This window comes from Anser brachyrhynchus (assembly GCF_964034855.1).
Source record: "Anser brachyrhynchus genome assembly, chromosome: 2".
Classification (NCBI taxonomy): Eukaryota; Metazoa; Chordata; class Aves; order Anseriformes; family Anatidae; genus Anser; species Anser brachyrhynchus.
Window position 1 is genome coordinate 140,729,535 of NC_137695.1, and position 23,915 is coordinate 140,753,449.

A 23,915-nucleotide genomic window follows, 5' to 3' on the forward strand; every position below is an offset into this window, starting at 1 on the left:
ACTTCAGGAGTCACAGAGCCCTTTAACTGTCTGTACCAGAAACCTACAAAGAAACCTACAAACCCAGTAGCAGGGCCAATAGCATGATAATAGAGGATAGGTATCTCCCGTCCTCTAATATTCAAACACTGCTGGTTGGCAGCTATAGGGTTTTAAGATTTTAATGGAGTAGGAAGAAGTACCCTCCTACCACTGAATGCATCGGTGTGTGTTAGTGCCATCTCACTTACTGCAGTAAGTAGGCCCAGCGGAAAGCTAAACCCGCCTGATATTGGTTGGTCTGGAGACCTGAGAATTGTATCAAGACCTTTCGTGAAATGACTGAAGTGCTGAAGATGAGGAGCTATGACAGCAGATGGAGACCCCGTCTCTGAAATGATGTGAGATGGGCTCCACAGAAGGTACACCTACCCCTGGTGATGTTTACCTCAGCTGGGGTGTAGTACTCGTGCCTAAAGGTGCACAGCTTTGTTAAGTTTGGAGCAAGGCATTACCTTCACCAATTCCTGTAAGTTCAGGGAGGGACAGCGTTTCCTTTATACATCCTAGTTTGTCCTCTCTCTCAAGCAAGTTGTCCGTGAAGAGGGCCTCCTCTGTCAGTTGTACTTAACGATATCATGGTGGTACCACCATGTAATGACTCCCATGTTATTTGAAAAGCTTTGTTTTGTCCTACCTGCCCCATTTCCCCCTGCCACAGTTAGTGTTCTAAAGCAGGTGTATCATCTCCTTGAATACTGTATTTGCAGCTATACTATTCAAACTGGAATAGCTAAATAGCAGCATCTAATGAGTGTAGTAAAAATATTTGCTAGGCCAACTCTAAGACCAATTAATAATAATTTATCCAGATGAGTAATGGTAGTTTTTGCCTTGTTGTTGCTGGGTAGGACTGGGAAGACAGTTGTTCTATTGAAACTCCCTCTCAGGATTTCTGGAGGGCTTACTTGATTTTAACATGAGCCTCCACCTCTTGAAAAACATTTAGAGATTTTAAATATTTATGACCTTATTCCATAGTCTTTCCAGCACAACAGGACATGAAAAATTCATTCATTCATTGTGCATAAACTACGTAGAAATGTATACATATGAATAGCATACATCAGTAATGCAAGTAATACAATACCACTGCCAAGAGACAATAATCCTAACCTTAGCACCATGTGAAAAACAATTAGTATGAAATAATGCACTTATGGTACAGGGTTTTAAAAATGAGTAACTCCTGGTACTTACTGAAGCTATTACAGTTTTAATTTGTTTTTATGCTTTATTACAAATACAGAGTAGAACACAATATTTTGTGTTTAAGTAACTGATATAAATAGAAGCTAATGAGCAAAATAAATTTTAAAGTTTAATATGGTGCTTTGTTGTAGAAATGAATTCACTAATTAATATTTTCTCATTACAGATAAAACTATGGTATGACAAGGTTGGTCATCAGTTAATAGTGACAATATTGGGAGCAAAGGATCTTCCTTCAAGGGAAGATGGGAGGCCAAGGAATCCTTATGTTAAAATTTACTTTCTTCCAGACAGAAGGTAGGGTGAACAGAAAAACAAGGAATGTTTGAGTAAGAATTAGTCTGATACTCAGATGGCATGCACAGCTGAGCTTACTGGTCATACACTTATGGAAAAATACTACGGTTTGAAGTTTCTTAATTGAATGTTCTATGTAATAGTGGTTTATCTTTGGACGCTGAACACTAACTCACTTTCACTGTGTATTTTATTAAATACTGAATAGAAAACAAAAGGTAAATGTATGTCATTGGATGAGGAACTGTTATTTGCAAAGCATGTTGTTAGTGTTTTATAATGCCCTTATTTTCTATGACAGTTATTCCTGTATAGCGCAAAGAAAATGCTGCAAAGGTAGGTTCACAGATTTCTGGACTGATCAGCCCAGCTGCTTGGTGTGTCCCACACTTAAGCAGGAGAAGTTTTGACATCCAAAACCCAATAGATTTCATATCACGCTAGAGAATTAAAGCTGAAGGAGACTTAAACTGTGCAAGTTACTGAGAATTCCCAGATGCAACTTGAAGACTTTTCCCAAAGCAAAGGATTGATATTAATCTGGGACAGTGTATTACATATGTATTTAGAAAAAATGAAACTGTGATAAGGCTCCTTATTCCTGAATATCTCCTTCATTTTTTTGTCCATGATTTTCTGGCACTTCCACGTTAGTAGTGGGAATAACAACAAAGAGCTGATTTTTGTTACTGATATTTCTTCAGATCATGTCAGTAAGGGAAAATGTTGATTTTATAGTGTATCAATAAAATAATTTGAAGATTTAACCTGACTCAGTATATTAAAGATTAAACAGTAGAGTGCTGAATCTGTAGATGTAACCTCCCAGTTTGTTTTTACATCCTTTGCTTTTTATAATATCTAAACTGGGAAGATGCTAACTATCTCCCATGCCAATTGACTTCAGCAGAAATTAAAGCTATTGAGTATTTTGAAAGACACTGCTTTTACACTTTCATTGTATGCCATATGAAAACAGGAGAATCTTCTGTGACTGCATAAATTTCTGTGTAATTTATAAAAAGGTTTTGGATAAGTAGTCCTGGATTGAACAACATTTGGACTGATGGACTGGATTCTTAGTTTATTCAAATTGCTATAGTGTGCATGGAGATGCTAAGGCTATGCTGAGTATCAGGTGTGCTTAAATTATCTTACCTGCTTTTTGAACATTAATGAAACTACAAAAAACGTCTTTGTAATACTTCACTGTAAACTCTAATAACTAAAAATACATATGAGAAAGATAGTTAATTAAATAATGTGGGTGTGCAGTTACTGAAAGTTACATAATATGAAATTTATTATTTTATAATAATTCATGTTTCACAAGAATTATTTCATCTTCTTCCCATTTATGTGAAGTATTCAGAACTTTAATTATTCCTTGTGTTTTCTACCACATACATAAGAATAAGCATGCTGTCTTTTTGAATTAGGTTGGTGGGGTTTTTTGTTTGTTTGTTTGTTTTTCTCCTGGCAGTAAAATTCATTTTCCTTTGCTTAGATGTAAAAGCTAAGTAAGCAAAATATATTTCTTGTGTAAGAGAAAGAAACGTGCTAGAGGTAAAATACGCTTAAATAAGTCAAGCATTTAATTAGATGAAGATACAGAACTCTCTTTGATTAAACAAATTTGATTGGAAAAGCTTGTCCAGTATAACTTATTTTAGTTCTCAAGGGTAAACAAATTTTAGTGTAATAGAAATAATTGCATTATTTGCTTTAACAATGTGTCTAAAAATATTATTTCTTAGTTAATACATTGACCCAGTTTCTAAGTAATAGTTGAGAAATGCAGTAACTGTATTACAGTTGCAAGTACTTCCAAACTTCATTGCCATATTAAAAAATCTACATAAATTAATACCACAGCTGCATTATGCAGCTATCAGCAGGTTTAAAATTAAGCATTGTTCTGAGAACTCTTCTCGGTATTCTCAACAGAATGAGCGTGGGTGTTTTCCAGTGAAACTCATTTCCATCAGAAAATATTAATTCTTTCAAGCAGAAATGTTCTGAGAAACACTTTGCTTTCAACAACACCCATGAGCCCGAGCCAGGACTCTCCTGGTAGCCTTATATGAGGCTCCAAAGAGGCCCACCTCACAGTGGAGATCTGCCTTCAACCTGAGGACCCAAAGGATTTGGAGAGCTGTTTTGAGAACACTATTCCTGCCACTGTTGCTGGAAGAATTAATGTAACTCATTTTCAGGGCTTTTGGTTTCTTAGCTGTGCAGCCCTTAGTCAGGAGCACCCTGCACAGAAAGGCTCCGCGCTGCCAACAGCTCCCCGTGTATGGGGCCAGCTGCTGCCTCCTGCTCTGCACCTTTGGGGCCAGCTGCTGTAGGACTAGAAATTTTGAGTGAACCGGCTGGCTCAATTATCTGAAATGCGTTTTTTTGCTGTGCCCAACATTGTCTGCATACTTGTGCTCATGGGAATTCCATCTACAGAAGTATATCGCTTTATAAAAACTCACGTTTGCTGCTTGCAAAACAAACTTATTAAAACATTTTTGGCTTTCAGGGAATTTTTTAAAATTGGAATTGTCATGGGAACTGGGAATTCAGGTGACTTTAGGTTTTAATATCAAGTTATGAACTATGCTGACCTTAAAATTTGTCCTTAATGATAAAACATACATTATCATACTACTTCCAAAATACTACACAATCTGGTTTAATATTTACTGCTTTCCACAGTGTGCTTATTACAGCTTAATGGTCTGTCAAACTTTTAAAGTATTTGATTGTTTTTTGCAGTGATAAAAATAAAAGAAGAACAAAAACAGTAAAGAAAACATTGGAACCTAAGTGGAACCAGACATTTATTTATTCTCCAGTGCATCGGAGAGAATTTAGAGAACGAATGTTAGAAATTACTCTTTGGGACCAAGCACGAGTTCGAGAGGAAGAAAGTGAATTTTTAGGAGAGGTATACAATTACTGTTAGTTGTTACAGGAATACATTTGTTCACACATCCAAGATACAGCGTTTTTCAATAAAATAACTAAATGTAGCAATGCAAAACTTGTTTAAATTGTTGTATTTGTCTTTATTTCATTTAGTAGTATTTGGCACATAGTATTGATACAAGATTCTTTCTGTATTTGTTCTGTTTTAATAGCAGGATGCACATGGTTTCTCAAATTCTTTGAGAACAGTTTAATAAAATCCATATTATCCATAGTTTTATTTTACCAGAATATTGGAATGTCGCTGACTAACTTGCTACAAAATACTCGAATGCTGTTAAGGTTGTCATAAGGTAATAAAGGTCTTGTGAAAGATTTTGTTATATTTGGTTATATAAAGGCACAGGAACAGCTTTCATATGAAATGCAGAATTTTTTAAAGTGCAGAAAATTTTTAAAATGCAGAAACCTTTAAAAGACAAACTCCTTAACTTATAAGACAAACTCCCTAACAGTAACAGAATAATAGAATAAAATTTATGAACACACTTATTTTAAAAAGTTGTTATATAATGCTTTCCTACTTTTAATCGTTTTTTCTATTTTAGATTCTTATTGAGTTAGAGACAGCGTTACTAGATGATGAACCTCACTGGTACAAACTTCAAACACATGATGTCTCTTCATTGCCACTTCCCCATCCCTCACCATATTTGCCACGCAGACAACTCCATGGCGAGAGTCCCACACGGAGGTTACAAAGTAGGTTGTTAGTTTTATATGTGGTGCATGGTTCTATTGAATTAATATGTATGTATTAATATAAGTATGTTAAATTCTTGTAGATGGGAAGCTGACAGAATTCATGTGTTCATTTCTAGCTATTCTGAATTAGGTCATTTACGATTAGTGATGAGAGTCTAATGTGTTACAAATAGTAATACTGAACACTGTGCAATACATAATTTTTTTTCTTATGAGGCTACCTGGTCCAGATCCTGAGCTTGAGCAAGTTATCATGGTCTTCTGCAGCGTGCTGTTTTTATCTGAAGTCCCATCTCCCCTATTACATTTATCATTTCATTTTTTAATCAAACGAGAAAGTACAGTAACTTTCTCTTTAGCTCATGCTTTTTAAAGATAAAGTGACCTGTATATAATATAATATGTAACTAAAGTGATACTATGGCCTAGTGCCTTGTTTTGATACTATGCTATGTGGTTACGTTCACAAATGGAATGTGTCTTCGAATTGTCTTTTGTAGAGTTCGGTATAGTCAGAATAGTTTGATGTTACCAGTAGTTATTCTGAAAATAGTATACATGCGATAGATATGTAAGAATAAAACAGTATATTCTGAAACTCTCTTTCTTTAATGCTTCATTGTTTTTTTAGTTTAACTGCTCACTACTCTCAGTCCTTCAAAGTTTTCCTTCAGGGAATGAACTTTCTATAGCATCAATTGACACTGAAAAATCTTTTATTATAAAAAAAAAAGAGAACTATTTCTAAGAATTCCTTGAATTTTGTATGGTCATTGTATGTGAGAGTATATGTGTGTGTGTATATATATGTATATATTAACACACACAGACTCGCAGAAGCTTATGCCTGTGTAGGCACACAAATAAGCTTGCATGTCGTCTCTCCTCTACTAATCAATTCTTTGTATTAATAGTAGTTGGTAGTTTTTGTGTCTGTGCACTAGATGTTGAGACGGATTAAAATGCTCCATATCATAATATTCTCAGATAGACGCATTAACTGAGAGTTGAAATGAGTAGCCTTCAAGCTGTAGGGTTATACTTATCCACGAAAAAATGCTAGTTAACAGGTAAAGAGCTCTTTTTCAATTTACTCCTCTTCAGTCTCCTCAAGGACCATTAATGTTAGTAAAACTTTTAAACTATTTTTCTTCTCTATTTTCTGCCATCCTGTAACGCTTAATTTTAGAAAGTTATATCTTTCATGTAAAAGTACTTTTAAAGACCAATTGGACATTTCAGTATCTGTTTGTGAAATTTGTGAAAAAATATTCAAAAAATATTCCATGTTGCAAATAAACCCTGTTTATTAATTCCCATCCGTGCATTAAATAACTGCCAGGAAGAATGAATAAAAAGGAACTGCTTTATTTTGGAAACGATTTGTAGTGATACTTGATTAGAGATCTGTTTAATGATACTGATACAAAATTTGGTAGTCAGAAATTTTTAATACTTTCTTGTGATTAACATAACAATCTTACATGCCTTTCTGGAAATGCAAAGGGAAGGGAAGGACTTACCAAAACTTCTGGTTTGCTGAAACAGTAAGATCTGATGTAGAAATTCTGCTTTGCAGTGAAGGATTGTTCCCAGAGCAGTAGTTGAACACCTTACGGTGTTCTACAAACTTTAGCCAAAAAAGTAGTATAAGATATTCACTGTGATTGCTGGAGAATTCTCATATCCCTCTGATGCATTATGATATGTTCATGCCTACTGAGTGGGGATTCCATCAGGAAGAATTTTCTCTAGTGTCCTGGGAATATATTCACTTCTTGAATCCTAGTGTGTCATATTATCGTTCTCAATTTAAAAAGATAATTTTACATGTACAAGTATAGAGAACAAGGTCTCTTGACATTAAAATCCCTCCTTGTTTGGGACTGGAAAGGAATCCAAACAAAAACTTTAGACCCAGTCAGAGATCTGCAGTTGTAGCAAAATCCGTATAGCAAAACATACAATTTTTTGTGAATTGGTTTCACACCTCTGAAACGTTTGTCCATTGCCTGGTGTCCAGAGAGGTGGTGGAATATCCCACTGGAGGTATCCAGGACAAGGCTGTAAGCAAAGCAGTGTAAGCTGGCCAGGTTTGAAAGAGGTATTGCAGCAGATGATCTCTAAATAGTCCCTCCCAACCTAAACTGGGGACTGATGAAGGGCAGACAGCACATCTTATGACTTATAACTCTAATATGTTAATAACAACATACAGAAGTCTGCTTGTTTTACCGTTTTTTGGAGGTTTCAAAAGAATATTAAACTAAACTTATGATCTCTGTGTTTCTTCTGTCTGAAGCTCTTTTTAGGTCCTTCATTAATCTTGTATAAGATGTTATCCGATTTTTCCAGTGGCACATTTTGACAGCGTGCAAAAAAAATAATAATCCAGAATGAAGACAGGGGATGTCTAGCAAGTGTGCTTGTCTTATTCAAAGCACTTTTTAGAGCACTTAACGTGCTCTTACTCTGTAAGCTGATTGCAGTTTCTGGGGCTGCAAAAGCTGTCTTCAGCTTCAAGAGCAGTTCAGTCCTCCCACCTTTTGTTCACTTCTGTGATGCTTCTACATATAGAATTAGTGAGTACAATATGAAGTACTTTATTGTAGTCCACAAAATTTGTTATTGTGAGAAATACCAAGAGATTTGGAATTATAAGCTTGTTTGTCATTTGTATAAATACAGATCTACACATCTAAGCTTTCTTCATTATTGACAAGCTACTATAAATACATATATTTGAAGACAATACTTAGATGTTATTCTCTGAAGGTAGTTTAAAAGAACCACCTACACTTACCACTTACTGCTATTCCCTTTTTAATATCACTGAATCTCAGCATTCCTGAAGACAAGCAAGTTGTCAGCCCTGAAGACCGAGCTCCCATATTTACAGATAGCCAGTAGCACAGTGTGAGCTTCCCACAGAGCCCCATATGCCATTTTTTTAGGAACCAGCTTTCAAAGAGACACTGGAGCTTAGTTTCTACATCTGTTTATCTCTCAGGATCTTTGAGTGGGCATTATGTTGTGGTACAGAGTGATCAAAGCCAGCTGTCCACGTTCTCTTTCCCAGTCCTGTGGCCCATACAATCCATTACCCTCCTAGTGATGAATGATCATTTCCATGCATTTTCCTTCGGATGAAAGAAAAAAATATACTTAGAAATACTTAAAGAAAGCACAGAAAAAAAGAAAATACTTAGAAATTGAAACTAATATAGCACATAGGATTATGACTTACTAGGTCTTTCAGCTAATTATATATTAGATTTTCTAAACTGGCTGGCTTTTATCCAATGAGTATATGTTAATATTTTTCTTAATGAAAGAATGAGCTTTTTCATTTATCATGCTGGACTTCTGAACTGAACTTTTAGAATGTCTTCATTTTCTCTAACGTTTGACATAATATCTGCCGTACATTAAGAAGTCCAGACAGCATTAACTAGGGTCATAGGCCAACTGAAATTATTTTTATATTGCCTCTGAAAAGAGACTGTAAACAGAAAAGAAAAAAAAATCAAAAAGATTCAAGAATTCCTGTAGTTGGTTAGGCCACAGTATTTATTTTTCCTTCTCACATTAGGTAAGACTCAGTAAATTGCATCGTTCTATGTTTCTACAGATAACATTGACATTTGATGTGGTTTGGATACTGCATTGATAGTTGTTGAGTGGGATCAATGAGATAGCAGCAGGGTTTTTGGCATGGGATTGCAAATTAAGAGGAATTCCTCTCCGTGTAGCCCAGAATACAGAGACAGCAAATAGCAAATTGAATCTGAAACAGTCTTATTCAGTCTTTCACAGTTATGTCCATGTTAAGTGTGCATTTGTGCAATGTGGTCTGATACTGTTTAGTTGATAAAGAATATAGGGTTATTGTGTATTTGGAGAAAAAACAATTTGTTGCTGTTGTTGTTCCATATTAACTCTGAATTTGATTTAGAGGCAGATTTCATTACTTTGTTTTACTTCAAGAATTTTAAGAGTTTCCCTGTCACTAGTTTTCTAAGTCAGATTTTTTGCAGCTTTAAAAACAAACTCGATCAATTATTGGTCTGCAGACCACAGAGTGTGGGTGGACAATGCTTATAACAGCTAAATGCCAAAAGAAGGGAAGAAACGTGGGAAAAAAACACAACAGTAAAAACAAACATCTTTAGGTCTGTAGTTACAGCATAGGTTTGTACAGCAATTAATTGCTATGAGAGTGCATAATATGATTTGAAAAAGAAGTTTTATATTTTGAGCATCCTCAGTAATGGAAAATTCATGTAATGAATCTAAGTGAGGTAAACTGCTGAAAACAAAGTCTGAGAGGTTTCAGAAATGGCACTGTTTGGAAATCAATATCTGGATATCCAAAATTGTCAATCAAATGATATTTTGTCCAGAACTAAATACCAGAAAATCAGTCAGGATCAAAATAACCAAATAAGAAAACTGTGAATTAGTTTTCTTTTAAAGGGATTTGAGTTTCATTATTTTGAGATTTAAAGTCATTGACAACTCCATTCACTGAATTTCATGATTCTTAACCAAGGCATATTAAAAAAAAAAAAAGATGGGAGAGAAATTATAGTAGTGAGTATTCCAAACTGTAGGATAAAAATTGAATGTAGTTATGTTCTACAAAAGAAATGTGCATGTATCATGAAAAAAGCTGTGTATGGCATTACTATTCCAAATTGTATGTATTCATTCAGATGCATAAGCAAAGTATTCTGAATCACGTGGTAAGAAGTATTGTGCTGAGACTTTCACATGCTAAAAATTATCACATCCAACTAGAAACACGAAATCAATAGAAAGAATTCACAAATAAAGGACCCTATTGCTTGTTCATTTTTGTAAAGCAATTTTAGATAGCCTTGTCATTGCTGGTTGCTGAGTTGTTTTTTTTTATCTAAAGCTCTGTGGCTGTCCCATCAAATCAAAGATGAGTTGAATGTTATAACTCATAATTCAAGTCCTCTCTTCCATTATTGAAATGTTAAAATTTTCAAGCCTTTATTGTAGAACATTTAGAGCTACATTTAGTACCAAAATCATTACAGTTTAATAATCATTAACTTTGATGTATCTGAAACTTCACCCTCTGAATTCTGAGCCCCTGCACTAAAACCTCAGTATTCCAATGAAAGCTATTGACTTCCTTGGAACTCTGTAGTCTCATTTTCCTGCAGAATCAGGATCTTGCTGTCTCAGCAATTTCCTTGTAATATGTTGTGAATATGGTAAGTCTCTATGATAATTTTAAATCAATGTCACTGAGTCTTACGTGAGGGAATTATAATAATGCTGTTCACTAGCAGGTAAGTGAGTTTACTTAATGGAAACATACATCAGTGACTGTTTTTTTTTCAAATTATAATATGGAGCATTTTATTGTCAGTGGCACAGACCGTGAATGGTGAATATATTATAAAAAATTGACCTTAGCGAGCATTAACGCTTATTTTTCTCTTTCATGCTTTTTCCTTAATTTTTCTCTTTCTTTATGGAGCACAGCCCTTGGGCATGTTTTCTTTGTTTGCATGCATTGATGTTATGTTCATAGAGTATGTATATATATACCAGTATTATATTAACTATACACCTATGATTTATTTATTATATTTATTGTACATCTATGGTTTATTAAATACTTTAATAAAAAGGTATTTAACATGATACAGGGGTGTCTGAAAAGGCCTTAAACTATCAAAGTATTTTCTTTTTTCCTAATTACAAATAGAACCTTACTTGGGGAATTCTCCGATCTTTGAAAAATTAAAAATAAACTTTATTAAATTGTAATTAAACTACAAAAATATTTGAAATCCTGTCAACACTCTGAAGCAATTTAAGAGAATTTGAATATTGCTTATTATTCTGTTGCTCGTGTTCCTTAACAGAATTATGTTATTAAACCACTCTTTTGTCATGTAATGACAGAAAAAAGCAATGTTCTCCAATGAAATAACTCAGTGGATAGGGTAAAGTAACCTTGCTTAGCAGTGGATAAATAGCTAGTCAGGTGACAGTAGCTTTTTTTTCTGGCTGAAGTTTTGAAGCCTCCTCCTTGCTCCAGGAGGACTCAGCATAATCTCAGTATTTTTATATTCTTGTGCTCTTCAAGAAGCTCTAAGCTTCTATAGATCTTGCCAGAAGTTTAATTCAGAAAGTCCATCCTTTTTCATTATGTAAATAGTTCTGGACTGTGTTAATAGATTTTTTTTTGGCCTTTGATGACTTTCTAATGTTACTGGAGCAAATGAGGAAACTTCCCCATACTTAATTTTTCATAATTTTGTAGCCAAAGATGAGTCAATTCTTCATGAAATTAATAACTGGTAGTGATTTGTACCAACAAGTGCAAATATTAGAGAAGTTATCCACTAAAGCTCACATCTAAATTTTGCAAATGATGCTGAAAAAATCCTTAATATTTTATTTGAAATTATGTGGCCTAATGCAGTTCTGGAGCTGGATGACAAAAAATAATTATTTTTATCAAGAGACAATTAGAAGTTATAAAGAGTTAAAAATTTCAGGTAGTAGATGATTTAGTGATACTGTCTACATATTAAAATAGTATGTAACTGGAAGTCAGAAAAACTATGACTTGCCAGAAGAGACCTAGTCATTCAGTGAATTCCTGACAGCACCAGTTGGCAAGAAATGGGTATTTTCATTTTCCCTTTAACACTGTCATATCTTGTCATCTGAGGTGCATCTCATGGACTGTCACACTTACTTAAATGGCGTCTGTGAGCATTGTGATAGCAAGTTAGTATTTGTAAACTGCTGTTCACTTAAAAGTAAAAACATTCAAAATGTCTTGCTAATGTCGGGAGAGTATTCATATTATTCAGACATCCTGGCTTCTTCCCATTACCTTATGAAAGTCCCATTTACAAAATCTACAATGCAAAGTAGTATTACACATTTCCATTAATGTCTGTTTCTTTGCATACTATTGCATTATTGAGTTGAGAAAAAAATGACATGGTCATTTGGAAAGCTAAAATACTTAAAACAGCCAGACTCAAGGAATGCAAACAATTACCCAGATCTTGAAAGTATTTAATCATTGTGCTCACATCAGGAGTCTTAAATTCATTGGTAACAAAGACATGTAGATAAGGTATTCGTGTATGTACATATTTACCAAATCAAGGCCATTGAGTAGCTGGAGACAGAAGATTGACTTAAACATCACTACAGACTCTGTTAGGTTTAAAGTTAGATTCATAGCTACATCTCAGGAAAGTTCTGCTAATAACTTCCTGCTGAGGTGCCAACAGCAGCATACTGTAATTTTAAAGGTAGAAACTCGTATTGTATGTCTACTTGAATATACATTTTGCCCTTAAAAAGTTAAACACTTGTGTATAGTAAATTGGCAGCTGCAATTCAGAATCAGAAATGACTAGATGTAAGTACAGAGTATAAATGTTAATTCAGAAGAGGTTGGCATTTTTGTGGTTTAATTTCTCATAGCTGGTTGAGTTTTTTCTTTTGAAATGTGGCTTACAAAATCAAATTCTTCAGTCTGCTTGAGCAGATGCAATGAAGTTTAAGGTTCTGACCATCCCTGTTACATGTAGTAGTGATTCACGTATTTTTCCCTGACACTACTTCATTTCAATATTTGTTTTCCAGATAAAGGCTTATATTCATATAATTCAGGTAAACTTTCAGCATGCCAGAAATGCTTATTGCTCCCATTATACATGCAGAATTTAATTTGATAATTTATTGGTGTGCTTTTGCTACCTATTGTGCAGATGCTAAATTGCTTACATGTTCCTTGGCTCTTCACGTCTGCTTTTCAGCCATAGGTCCTTTGTTGGCTTTGTTTCTTTATTCTGAACGTCTCAGCATTGATATTGGAGCAGTATTGTAACACTCTACTTGCCTTGTCTGCCTTTAATTTAGGTAGAGCTTTGGTAGGTAAACTGTAGCAAGCTTTATTAACTATACTAGGAAAATGCTATTTTGCTTAAGCTATGTTGAAAAGAACACTGTTGTATTACAGCTGTTTGAGAACTAGTGTAAGTATTTTTAGAATACAAACATGGGGTAAGTGGAGTACTACCAAAAGCAGTATTTGTACTGGTACGTGCATCTACAGTTTCATATTGCTTTAAATCCCCAGTTACCATTCCAGTTGCTATATCTGAGAGGTTTCCCTTAATTAAACATAAATAAATTCATAGTGTAAAGTTTTTACAAGCTTAAATTTTGTAACACATTTCATGTGGGACTTTTTTTCAGTTCCTACAGTTTTAATTATGGGAATCTCATTGAGAATTGGTTCATCTAATTATCTTTCATTAAGTTTGAGATTAAACACACATTGTTGAGAAAATAGAGCAAAAATTGTGGTAGAGAGAGGAAAAAAGAAAAAAACAGGATGCTTTGAGAGATCGGCACTAATAAAGCCTAGTTTCTGTTACATCTACCCTTAGTCTCCCGCATTTCTTGTAGTCCGTTTTCTCCTGAAATAGCCCCAGAACCCTTCCATGTCCTATGATATGTTCCCACGGGAATAGATCATGTTTGCTGGGGCTAGCGTGGATTCACCACTTGTGCACATGTGGGTTCACCACAAGTTTTACCTTGATTTTGTTTCTTTTCCATTCATGGGTTCTGATTTGTATCACACTCTTCTTTCCAACAACCATTTTCAAAGATTTGTAGGAACTTAATTAAATTTATACCTTTCTGACAATTCAGCTGAAATTGGTTGAAAACTTAAAAAGCCACTATAATATAGAGGATGAAGTGAAAGATTGACATGCAGACAGCAGGACTGCATGACAAATTAGTTCACACTAAGTACCTTCAGGCGCAAACTGGATGAATATGAGAGAGCAAATTCTTAAGACAGCCATTGTGAGACTGATTTTAGAGTTGCTTATGTGTCAGCTTTGAACATAGAAAAAAGAGTGGCAACGCTAAGTTACTTTAAGTGGTTGTGAAGGCCTTCTGTAAGCTTCTGTAAGCTTCTGTATGCTTCAATACCCTTTGTTCCCCCAAGGAGTTCATCAAACCTCATAGAAGGTTCCTGCATGGGCAGGATCCCTAGCTCGAGAGCTCAGTCTCTCTCTCTTTTTTTTTTCCCCTTTTTTCCCACAAAATAAACAGAATTCCTGAGCCATAATATCTGACATTTCCTTCTGTATTTAAGCTGACTCACCTTAATCTTATTTCTCATTCCACCCCCTATCCTAGTCAGTTCTATGTTGGTTGGGCAGATAGGCTTTATTAGATTTTTGAATCTCAAATGCTGCCCTTCTTTTGTTGAGGCTTACATCAGAAATATCAGTGGACAATATATGAAGCACAGATGTGCTATCTTGCTTATTAATATCCTGTATATTAATAACTGAGTGGGGCACAGCTCTATTCCATCATCAGGTGTCATGTAGAAGTCAGGAGATCTTCTGGAACTCTCCACAGATTTAGGTTACCTTGCAAGAAATTATTTGTGATTGCGTACTCTTTCATTCACAATTTGGAAGAGTTCCAGATATTGAGAATGTGGCTGTGAAGAGAAATGTGATTCTGTCAAAGTAAAGAAAATTCTCTAAAATGTTTTCCGCATGGCCACCAAGACTGCAGCCTGTGAAAAGTTAACCAAAAGTATTTGATTCCTAAAATGGAATAAAACACTGCACTTTTCTCTTCACATTGTTGCTAGCCATAAAGATGAAAAATGGGAAGAGACTACCACATTTTATATTCTTTTTCTGCTGATATAAAGTAAAAATTTAAATAGTAAAAAAAAAGGTAGTAAAATTAAAAAAAAATAGATTTTTTTTTTTTTTAATAGAGGAAATAATGGCTGTAATGCTGGTGGTTGTTTTTTTTTTTTCCTGAGCCCTACAGTGATAGCTACAGTGCAGGTGCCATAAACTCCTAGTTCTAGTGTGTACATGCTCTTGTGATGTGCTGTGGTGCTGGGTGGGGTGGTAGCTTGTGCAGCAATAGTAAGCACAGTAGGGAAGAGAATGCTGAGGGTTATCAAGTTCTGATGGAGAGGTTCTCCACTATCCCCAGGATAAGATCTGTCCCTGGAAAACATGCTTTTTTTTTTTAACAGTTTCAGACAGTTAAACCAAAAACTGCTGAAGTCAATGAGAATATTTCTTGTGATTTCACCAGTGTTGGGCTTATACTGAATTAAAGCATTTTTTGTGTGGTTTACTAGGTAATTGTACAGTATGGCATCTAGTTTGCTTTGAGTTCGTGACTGTAATAACCATTAATCCTGGTAGAAAGCATTCAAAAATCAATATTTACAGATCGTTACCACCCAGTTATCACACAAATTGTAATAATATCCCTGAGAATTATTTCATTAATAAGCTAAATTCCTGCACGATGGCAGTGAGACTTAATTACTGTCGTTCCTCATGTTTAAAATCAGTCAGGGACAAAGTTAATTACATACAAAGCATTGGCATCAGTGCATTGATATGATGCACCCAGTGTCCCAGGTGTTACATGCTCAAACTCTTTACAGAATTTTAAATTTGTTAGAAAAGATTTCATCTTCTTATGTTTGAAATATATAACTTATTTCATATCATATTGGTTAAACACTTTCAGATATGCATTAAAAATACTGAACAGCAGTTCAGTAGCAATATTCTTTTGGAATAATTTGTTGGTGAGAGGCTTCTTCATCACATTTCCCAGAAAAACTGTGAACTGTACTTTCTTTGCTTTGTGGACAGTAGTTCAAATTAGTTAAGTAATGAAGTGCTATTTTCAAAAGACATGGTTAAGGAGGCACCGACGCCTACCTCTTCAAATTTACATTGTCAATAGGTTAAAAAGAAAATTACCAGCTAGGATAGATAGCAGATGAAATTACTCTTGCAAAATTTATGACAAATCTTAAACTAAGCCGCCAGCAATTATACTGGTATTTCGGATACTCAATTCAATAAAAGATTTTGACCTGTGGACCTTCTAATCTGTTCAATTTCTGAAGTTAATGGAAGACATTTCAAATAAATTTAATCTTATTACTTTATAGAAGTTACATATTCCAGGCAGAACTTCTAGACATTACATATTTAATAAACATGCTTTCCTTCCTCCGTCCTTCCTGAAAACATTGATTTTCAAAGACAAAACCAAGTAATAAATCTCAATTTAAGTTGCTTTTGACTTCTTAACCAGCATTTAAAATCACGTTTAAAGTAAATGAAACATTACTTTAGCATGATTATTTTTCAGTTATTTTAAGTCTGTTAGTAGTTAGTGTTGTCTTAAGGTATTCTCGGTTTGAGGAGGTAGAACAGATGATCTGACCTGAACAAGCTTTGTGTATCTTCTCTTATGCAGAGAAAAAGGTTTTGTATTTAAGGAATGTCAACTGTTAGAAGAGACTGTCCTCTGCGGGAGCAAAGGCAATTGTGGAAAGGAAGCCCTGAAACCTGGTTCTTCCACTGAGTGTGCTCTTTCTCTATGCCTGTCCTTAGGGTAGGGCTTGATCTTGGCCCATTCACTTTCCCTGTGCCCCATCTTTTCCCTACAGCTTAGGCGTATGTTGGGGGTGAAGAGAGAGGTCTGTATATGGAAAGAGAGAAGGGTCTCCAGGTCATGGAAGGTGTTTTGGAGTTCTGCTATTGGGAGATTCTGGAAAAGGTGGATGGGGCATTGAGGGAATAGAGAAAGAGAACCCCCTGTCTTTTACTCCTGTGGTCCTTTGAAGCTTCTCTCTTTCTACAGGAGGTATCCTGTGACTACTACAGGATACAATTTTAGCTCTGCAACTGGGAAGTCTTCAGCCCACTGTCACAACTGTTGGCTATTTTCATCCTCAGAGATGAAATCTTTTCTCCAGAATATGGAATATATACTTCTAAAAATACATTGAATCGGATGTATTTAGCTGTAAATATAAACATAAATAAAATCAATCTCAGTCGTAATTAATTAGATTCATTCATACGGATGAATTAGATGATGAGTGAATGACACTCATTCAAATCATAGTTGATTCAACCCTTCTATGTCTTTCTTAATACAGAGCTTTTCAAACATCCATGTGATGAACAGCAGGCTGTTCAGTTGCCTTCATCTTCCCATTCCCCAGTCCTCGCTCTCCAGCAGAAGCTGAGTGATGCTGTTGGCATCTCCACGCAGCATCACAGTCCCACGGCTGGATCAGAACCAAGGCTACCAGAGAGGCCAGAATAATACTGCTCTGCTCCCACTTTGGGGGCTTCTGCCTCTTAGTCCCCAGCCAAATCCTAGCCAGATTAGTGGGGCTCTCTTGCTCCCTGTTTGGTCACAAATATCATCTTTTTTTATTTAATGGTCTGAATTACTGGCTAAGGAAAATGGAGACTGATGGTCATAATCTGTCTTCCTCACTGTATATCATGTATATCATCATGTATATCATCACTACAGTAGTAGAAGACTCTCTGCTGAGAAGAGCAGCAGGAACAGCATCACAAGCAGAGTGGATGCTTTTTCTTTGGAATGCAAGAGAGATTTTCATTGGGCCTCTGTAGTACTATAATTAAAAAAAAAAAACACATCAGATTGAATATTGTCCTAGTCAGACTTAATTGCTTTTTAGAAACTTTCCTGATTAGCAGAAAGTCCATTAGGATGATGAAGACTTTTCCTTCACTCTTGCTCTTATCTTCTAGGTTTTCTTGAGTGCTAATTGCAATCACTTGCTTGTTATTTCTTCTTTTAAAGAAATACTTTAATTTATTATTTCTTGGATTTAAAGACACCTTGCTTTCTCTCCAGTGTAGCATAGCTATTTCAAAACACTTAGAATAAACTGAATTAATATCATACCATGTAAGAATTGCAGGACGTGATTCCAAAACAAGACTTTCATTGTACTGATTTTTATTTACTATCTGTGAGAAAAAAGCCAACAACCTGTGTTGCAGTTAAATAACAGTAATTTACATTGCTCTATTGTAATTACATAATGTAATGGCAAGCAAGATTGTGGTTTATAGGAATTAAAGAACACATATCATCACACTTACACCATTTTCTGGTTGAATAATGTTTAACAGAGCAACTTTTACGCAAAAAGAAATAGTCTGCAGTCTAGTTTATAAATTCATATGCTGACATCTTGATAGCTGCAATCAATTCGGACTTTTCATAAAAGGTGCAGAATAACTAGAAAAGACACAAAGGCGCAGCAGTAGCAATCAGAAATATGGAATGGTTTGCATATGCAAAGAAATTAAACAGCAGTATTTCAGCTCCCCCCCCAAAAAAGAGAGGCCAAGAGAATACTCTGAGTCAAAAAGATACATGAATTTGTGCAGGATGGGTCGGTCAATGGCTGTTAAGGTAAACAGGATGGCTGAGGAGAAATCTCAGTTGCCAGGACCCCTGCTTGCTAAAAGACAGAAGGGTGCAGCAGGGCAAACTTCCATACACATTGCATCAGCATGCTCTTTATGCTAAAAAAGGACCTTCCGCTGCCCCTGGTGGGTAGATGTTAGTCTGATAGACAACAGCAGTCCATATGGTTCAGATAATTTCTCATGTAATACTTCTTTCCATTGAAGAGTGGTTTAATTCCGTCAACCCCCCATTTGGCACAGGCTCTCCCACTTTCCTGCTTGGAGGGGAGGCTGGGGATCATTCTGTGCCAGTCACCAATGTAGGACATTAATCCTGCTTTGCCCTGGGTTCCTTTAGGTTTGCTTCTAGTTTTTACTTGTATTTTTCCACGTATTTTTGAGAATAAATTATCCTATGGCAGGAATAAAAAAATCTTGCACATAATTGAAGGTTTTGCAACAATTAGATTTAAACTCCTACCTAATAGTTACTTGTTTTTAGATGGCTAGACAATTAGAACAGATGCACCATCTTGCTAAAGAACAGGGATTTTCACATCTAAACCAAGTAAATGAGTGATTATCATTCACATGCTCACATGCCAGCACTTCATCCTGATGTCAGCAATCAAATGTTGTTTCAAAGACGCCACGAAAGACAGAAGTAAAATAAAGCAAATCAAACACATATATTTGTCCTATGCAACCTACATTTTAGTTCTCATTGTAGATGGGGAATCTTCTTTTGCCAGCTGTACTCCAGCTATTTTGACAGGTGCACTCCTAGATAGCATTTAACAGCTTGCTTCCTCTAAAGTGTCACAGAGAGATTTTGTTTTTCAGGACACACTTTATGTGTGAAGCTGCCTGTTCTCCTGATATTGCTTACTAATACCCTAAAGATAATACATCAATTTAGTATGATTGTTATCATTTATTTTTCTGAATATTTTATTTGAATACCAAACTCTTTGGAGAAGGGGTGATGCCATATTTTTTGTATATGAAAACTTGGAAGATGAACAGTGTGGTATCTGTTTTTTATATGGTATTAGTAGATGTGCATACGACATACACAAGTATTTCATAAAAGCAATGCTGCAGAACTCTATTTCATCATTACTTCATATAGTATATCAAAAATTTAGATAAAAATAGTTGGCAAACTATTATATTTACAGTAATATCAATAACTTCCTTTATGTGTTTATATTAATGCTTCATTCTCTAGTAATAAATCCTTATATTCATTGGTATATAATTAGCTGAGGATAGTTCTGATTTACAGGAAGATAACTAATACATTTTTTTGTTGTTGTTTTGGCAGGGTCCAAAAGAATCAGTGACAGTGAAGTCTCTGATTACGACTGTGATGACGGAATTGGCGTTGTTTCAGGTATCACTTTCTAAATTACTCTTCTGAGTTCAGTAGAAATCTTTCTTATTTATAATTCATTGTTATGAATTTTATAATGATTTTTGGTGAAAAATAAATAGAATCTTATTGCACATTTTTTCTAACAGATAAGTATTAAGGGTAATGCATGTTTAACCACAAAAATGGCCAACAGAGGGGAAAATCAATGTGTAAATTTCCCTGTTGCTTTTATAAAATGATAAAAATAGCATTAAAGTGTTTTTTATTAAAAGGTAGTAAATATGTATTTGACCTTTTGACAGACACTGGGGATTTATGTATCCTTGAAAAGTTCATGGTGAAATAACAGCAATACGAGAACTCTGAAACCTAAACATATAAGGCAGGAAGGGAGATGTCATAACAGATAATCTGATTTTATTAAGAAGTATTTGTTGTCACGTGAAAGATTTAGTGTTTCTCCTCTTTTAAGAGAAAAATTTTTACGGTTTTCATAGCTAAAACCAATAAAATCAGGGTATCATACACTTTTCCAGACTATAAGAAAATGTATTTAGGATGCAGCCATGCCGAGCTCAGTACGAGCAGAGCTGGCTGCACGGTACAGCATGTACTCACTCACCCCGCTGCTTGGTGAGTTTTTTAACCCACTTGGTCAGTCCGTGTTAAACAGTTTCTGGCTCCTTTGGGTCAGATCTAGCTAAAGTGTACCTATTTAATGATTTGTGTATCGTACTCAGCGAACATGAAGCTGTATGTGCTGCTGGCCTGTCCAGCAGCTGTAGAGCCACTGTCAGCTGGTCAGTCAAACCGTGCTCCTGCCATACAGCCACCCGACAGCACGTGTGCAGCTTTTATGGCAGGTACAGCGTGCCGCTGGTGGGCTAAGGAAGGGCATACAGGAAACATGAGTCAAAGGGACTGTACTACAGCTTGGTTTGGAGCTAGAGAAAGAAAAAGGAGGTAGACGAGACAGTTGTGGGTATTACGGGATGGGGTGATGCCAAGTACCCAAACCTTTAGTGAGCTGCCAATTACCAGAGTTTGCACAGTCTTAAACAAAAGCTGTTACCAGTCTGAGCTTAGATGTATGTCTGTGTTTTCCAGGTAGCCATCCCTGTATTTCTGCTATTTTCCACTTTTCACAGTTATCTCTTAGGTTTTGCTTAATTTTTGATGGTATGCCCTTGCCATGGGTCTTGTGTTTGCTGGGAAGGAGGGATAATGGTTTATTTTATTAAGCAGCATGTAAATTTCATCAACCACCACTTTTTTAACGAGCATGATACCATGCACATTTTGTGGTAGAAACAGGACAAGACAAGAAGGAATGTTGTGGGTTGGACCAGTAGATTTTCTACCTTCCTTAAACCATTTGTCTTCAGACAGCAATAGGCTAGTTTTTAGATTATTACCTTAACTGGAAAGATATTTAGGAAAACTTAAGGCATTTTTATATTCCCACTGCCTGTTTGGTTTACTGCAGTCAGAAGACATGTGAAGGATATGTAGTCAGAGTGGCAGGAAGTTGTGGAACCTAAAGGGCAGTGATTCTCAGAAGTCTCTTGTTTCTTGTTACTCTACTTTCAGTCTAATGTTGGTTAGCTTTCTCTATGTGCTCAGTAGCCAATAAGGCTTTCAGATTGCCTGTCCTCCCTCAGGGAAACACTTTCATATTCCGGCTGGTCAGTTATTTTGGAAATGTAGCTACCAAACTTTGGAGTTCGATTAAAAAGGGGGGAAAAAGAGGATTTGATTAGTCTAGAGTTCCCAGTATGGAGCCATTTTGAAACTCAAATCTCTGTATTATTCTGGAAGAAAATTACATGTTTTTGCAGAAATGTACCAGGTGCCTGAACATCCCCAGGAATCCTGTGAAACACCTGGTTTTCAAATTCTGTGATTTTGTTTTTCTTTGTTTTGTTTTGCTTCATACAACATTTGAAACACATTAAGCCTTTTAATTTTTTCCTAAATTCTTTTTTGGAGGATGGCTTTTAAATAAAGCTTTCTAATGCAGATTAGGGTACAGTATGTTCAATAGCCATGCATCCTCTAATAATACTGAAATCTTTATTTTTTCCTGGCAGTATTATCAGTTCTCTTTCCAAAACCTGCTTTCCCTGCTTAAAGAATTAATTTTATTTATCTGTTTCCAATATCTGATTTTGTATTGTTCATGTGAAGACTGCTAAAGTGGTCATTAAAATCTCTATGTTAGCTAACCTGTTACATGAAATAGTTTAACTCATGTTTTGCCAACTCCTTGGAAAATTACATCTTTACAGTTTTGCGAATGAATCTGCTTCTCTTACCTGAGTGTTTAATGTACACTTAGTTCCTTTAAGATCTCTTAGCTTTTACATTTTTGCTGACAATTCTACGCCTTACTTTCATTTTAATTCAGACTCGCTGTGTGGGTGGAAAAGTTTGATGTTCTTTTGGTTGTGAAATATTTATTTATTGACTTTCTTCTTTGTGCTGCTGTCACTATGTTTACAAGTCTTTTGATTTATCCTTGTTTTGTCTTACCATCCACATCCTTCTCTCATTTAAGGTTCCTCACTTTGCAGACTCATCACAATCTTGATTTAAATATATGCCTTCTTTGCATGAAATGCAATATTTCATCCATTTGTCTCTCTTTGTTCTCTTTCTTTCTTACGTACCCCAGATTTTTCATTTTGTATTTTCAGATTTTATTTAACATGACACATCACTTTGCTCTTTTCCCTTTGCTGTATAAATACAGTATCACATCAAATGTGTTTGCTAACATATGTCAGGTACTCTCAGTGATCCTTTCCATAAAATTCTTGCTTATTCAAAGTCTTGGACTTGCAAGCCAAACTCCATAAGCCTTTAAGGATATCATGAATTCTCTTTTGTTTCCTTTTCAGTTTGTTTTTATTCAAAATAGTTTGAATATTACTTGATCCCATATGTATTTATTTATAGTTCATTAAAAGATACACGATGTCTTGCTTCTTTATGTTCATGATTGTAGCTGAAATTTTCTCTTTTTACAAAACACCCTTTTATGCGTAGCTTCTCTGATATTGGTCCTTAAAGTCAAATGACTTTGTCTTTAGATAAGCAGGTAATATTTAGAAACCCAACAATGGAAGATCTGAACACAGTTCTTAAAGTGCATCTGTAAGCAACATTGTCTAAGACTGTTCGCTGAAACAGAAGGAACTTTATATGCCACAGTTCCTTGCATCATCATCTAACTATTTTTAATATATCTGCACTTGCTTTTTATCACTGCTATGGCACTTCTCAGCCACTGATTTAATTTCCTGATGATAAAATTCGTAACTTACGTCTATTTTTCATACTATTCTTTCCTTTATTTCTTACAAAAAGTTCGGACATCTTGGAAAAAATATTCATAAACGCTTTCACTTCTGGTGGCTTGCAGCTTATGCTTAGACAAATAAACGTAGTAAACTGTCTTATTAAAGAGAGTATTATTTCTGTTAACAGGAAAGGCTTTTAACAAAATAAAGATAAACCAACTGAAAAATGTCAATGTCTTTTTTCTGGCTGCACATGTATTCTATACAAGCTACTGTCAGAAAGGGTTGTAACATATTACGTATTCAAGCAAATATGCAAAAATGCTTTTTGACAAGATTTAAAAGTAGTTCTCTTCGTATACAACGTAGATTCATTTAAGGTTGGGTTCTAAAGTAGTAGAACAGAATCTTTATTATACTTCATCGGTGCTGAATTTAATGTTAGCACAGGATAGAAGAGAGACTTTTATATTGCTTGTTATGTGTTCTTCAAACAATTTAAAGCGTTCATTTTGCTGTCCTAAACAATAGACCTTGGCTCTTCTAAAGTTCTCTCTCATAAGCAGTACTGTGTGGGAGCAAATCAGCTTCTTCACATGCCGTTTAGAATGCTCTTACTGTTCTTATGTATTTATTGATAAAAGCAGAACATTGATTTTA

At 35.3% G+C, this 23,915-nt stretch overlaps 1 protein-coding gene across 47 annotated transcripts in view; it reads left to right on the forward strand.

The window, feature by feature from the left end:
- Positions 1-23,915, forward strand: part of RIMS2 (regulating synaptic membrane exocytosis 2) — a 462,856-nt gene that overhangs the window by 266,793 nt on the left and 172,148 nt on the right. For all 47 annotated transcript variants that reach the window (XM_080580660.1, XM_080580642.1, XM_080580653.1 and 44 more), the window contains 4 exons: positions 1,418-1,548; positions 4,315-4,486; positions 5,076-5,229; positions 19,903-19,971. In XM_080580660.1, coding sequence (XP_080436786.1) covers positions 1,418-1,548; positions 4,315-4,486; positions 5,076-5,229; positions 19,903-19,971 — 526 coding nt within the window. The remainder of the gene's footprint in view (positions 1-1,417; positions 1,549-4,314; positions 4,487-5,075; positions 5,230-19,902; positions 19,972-23,915) is intronic.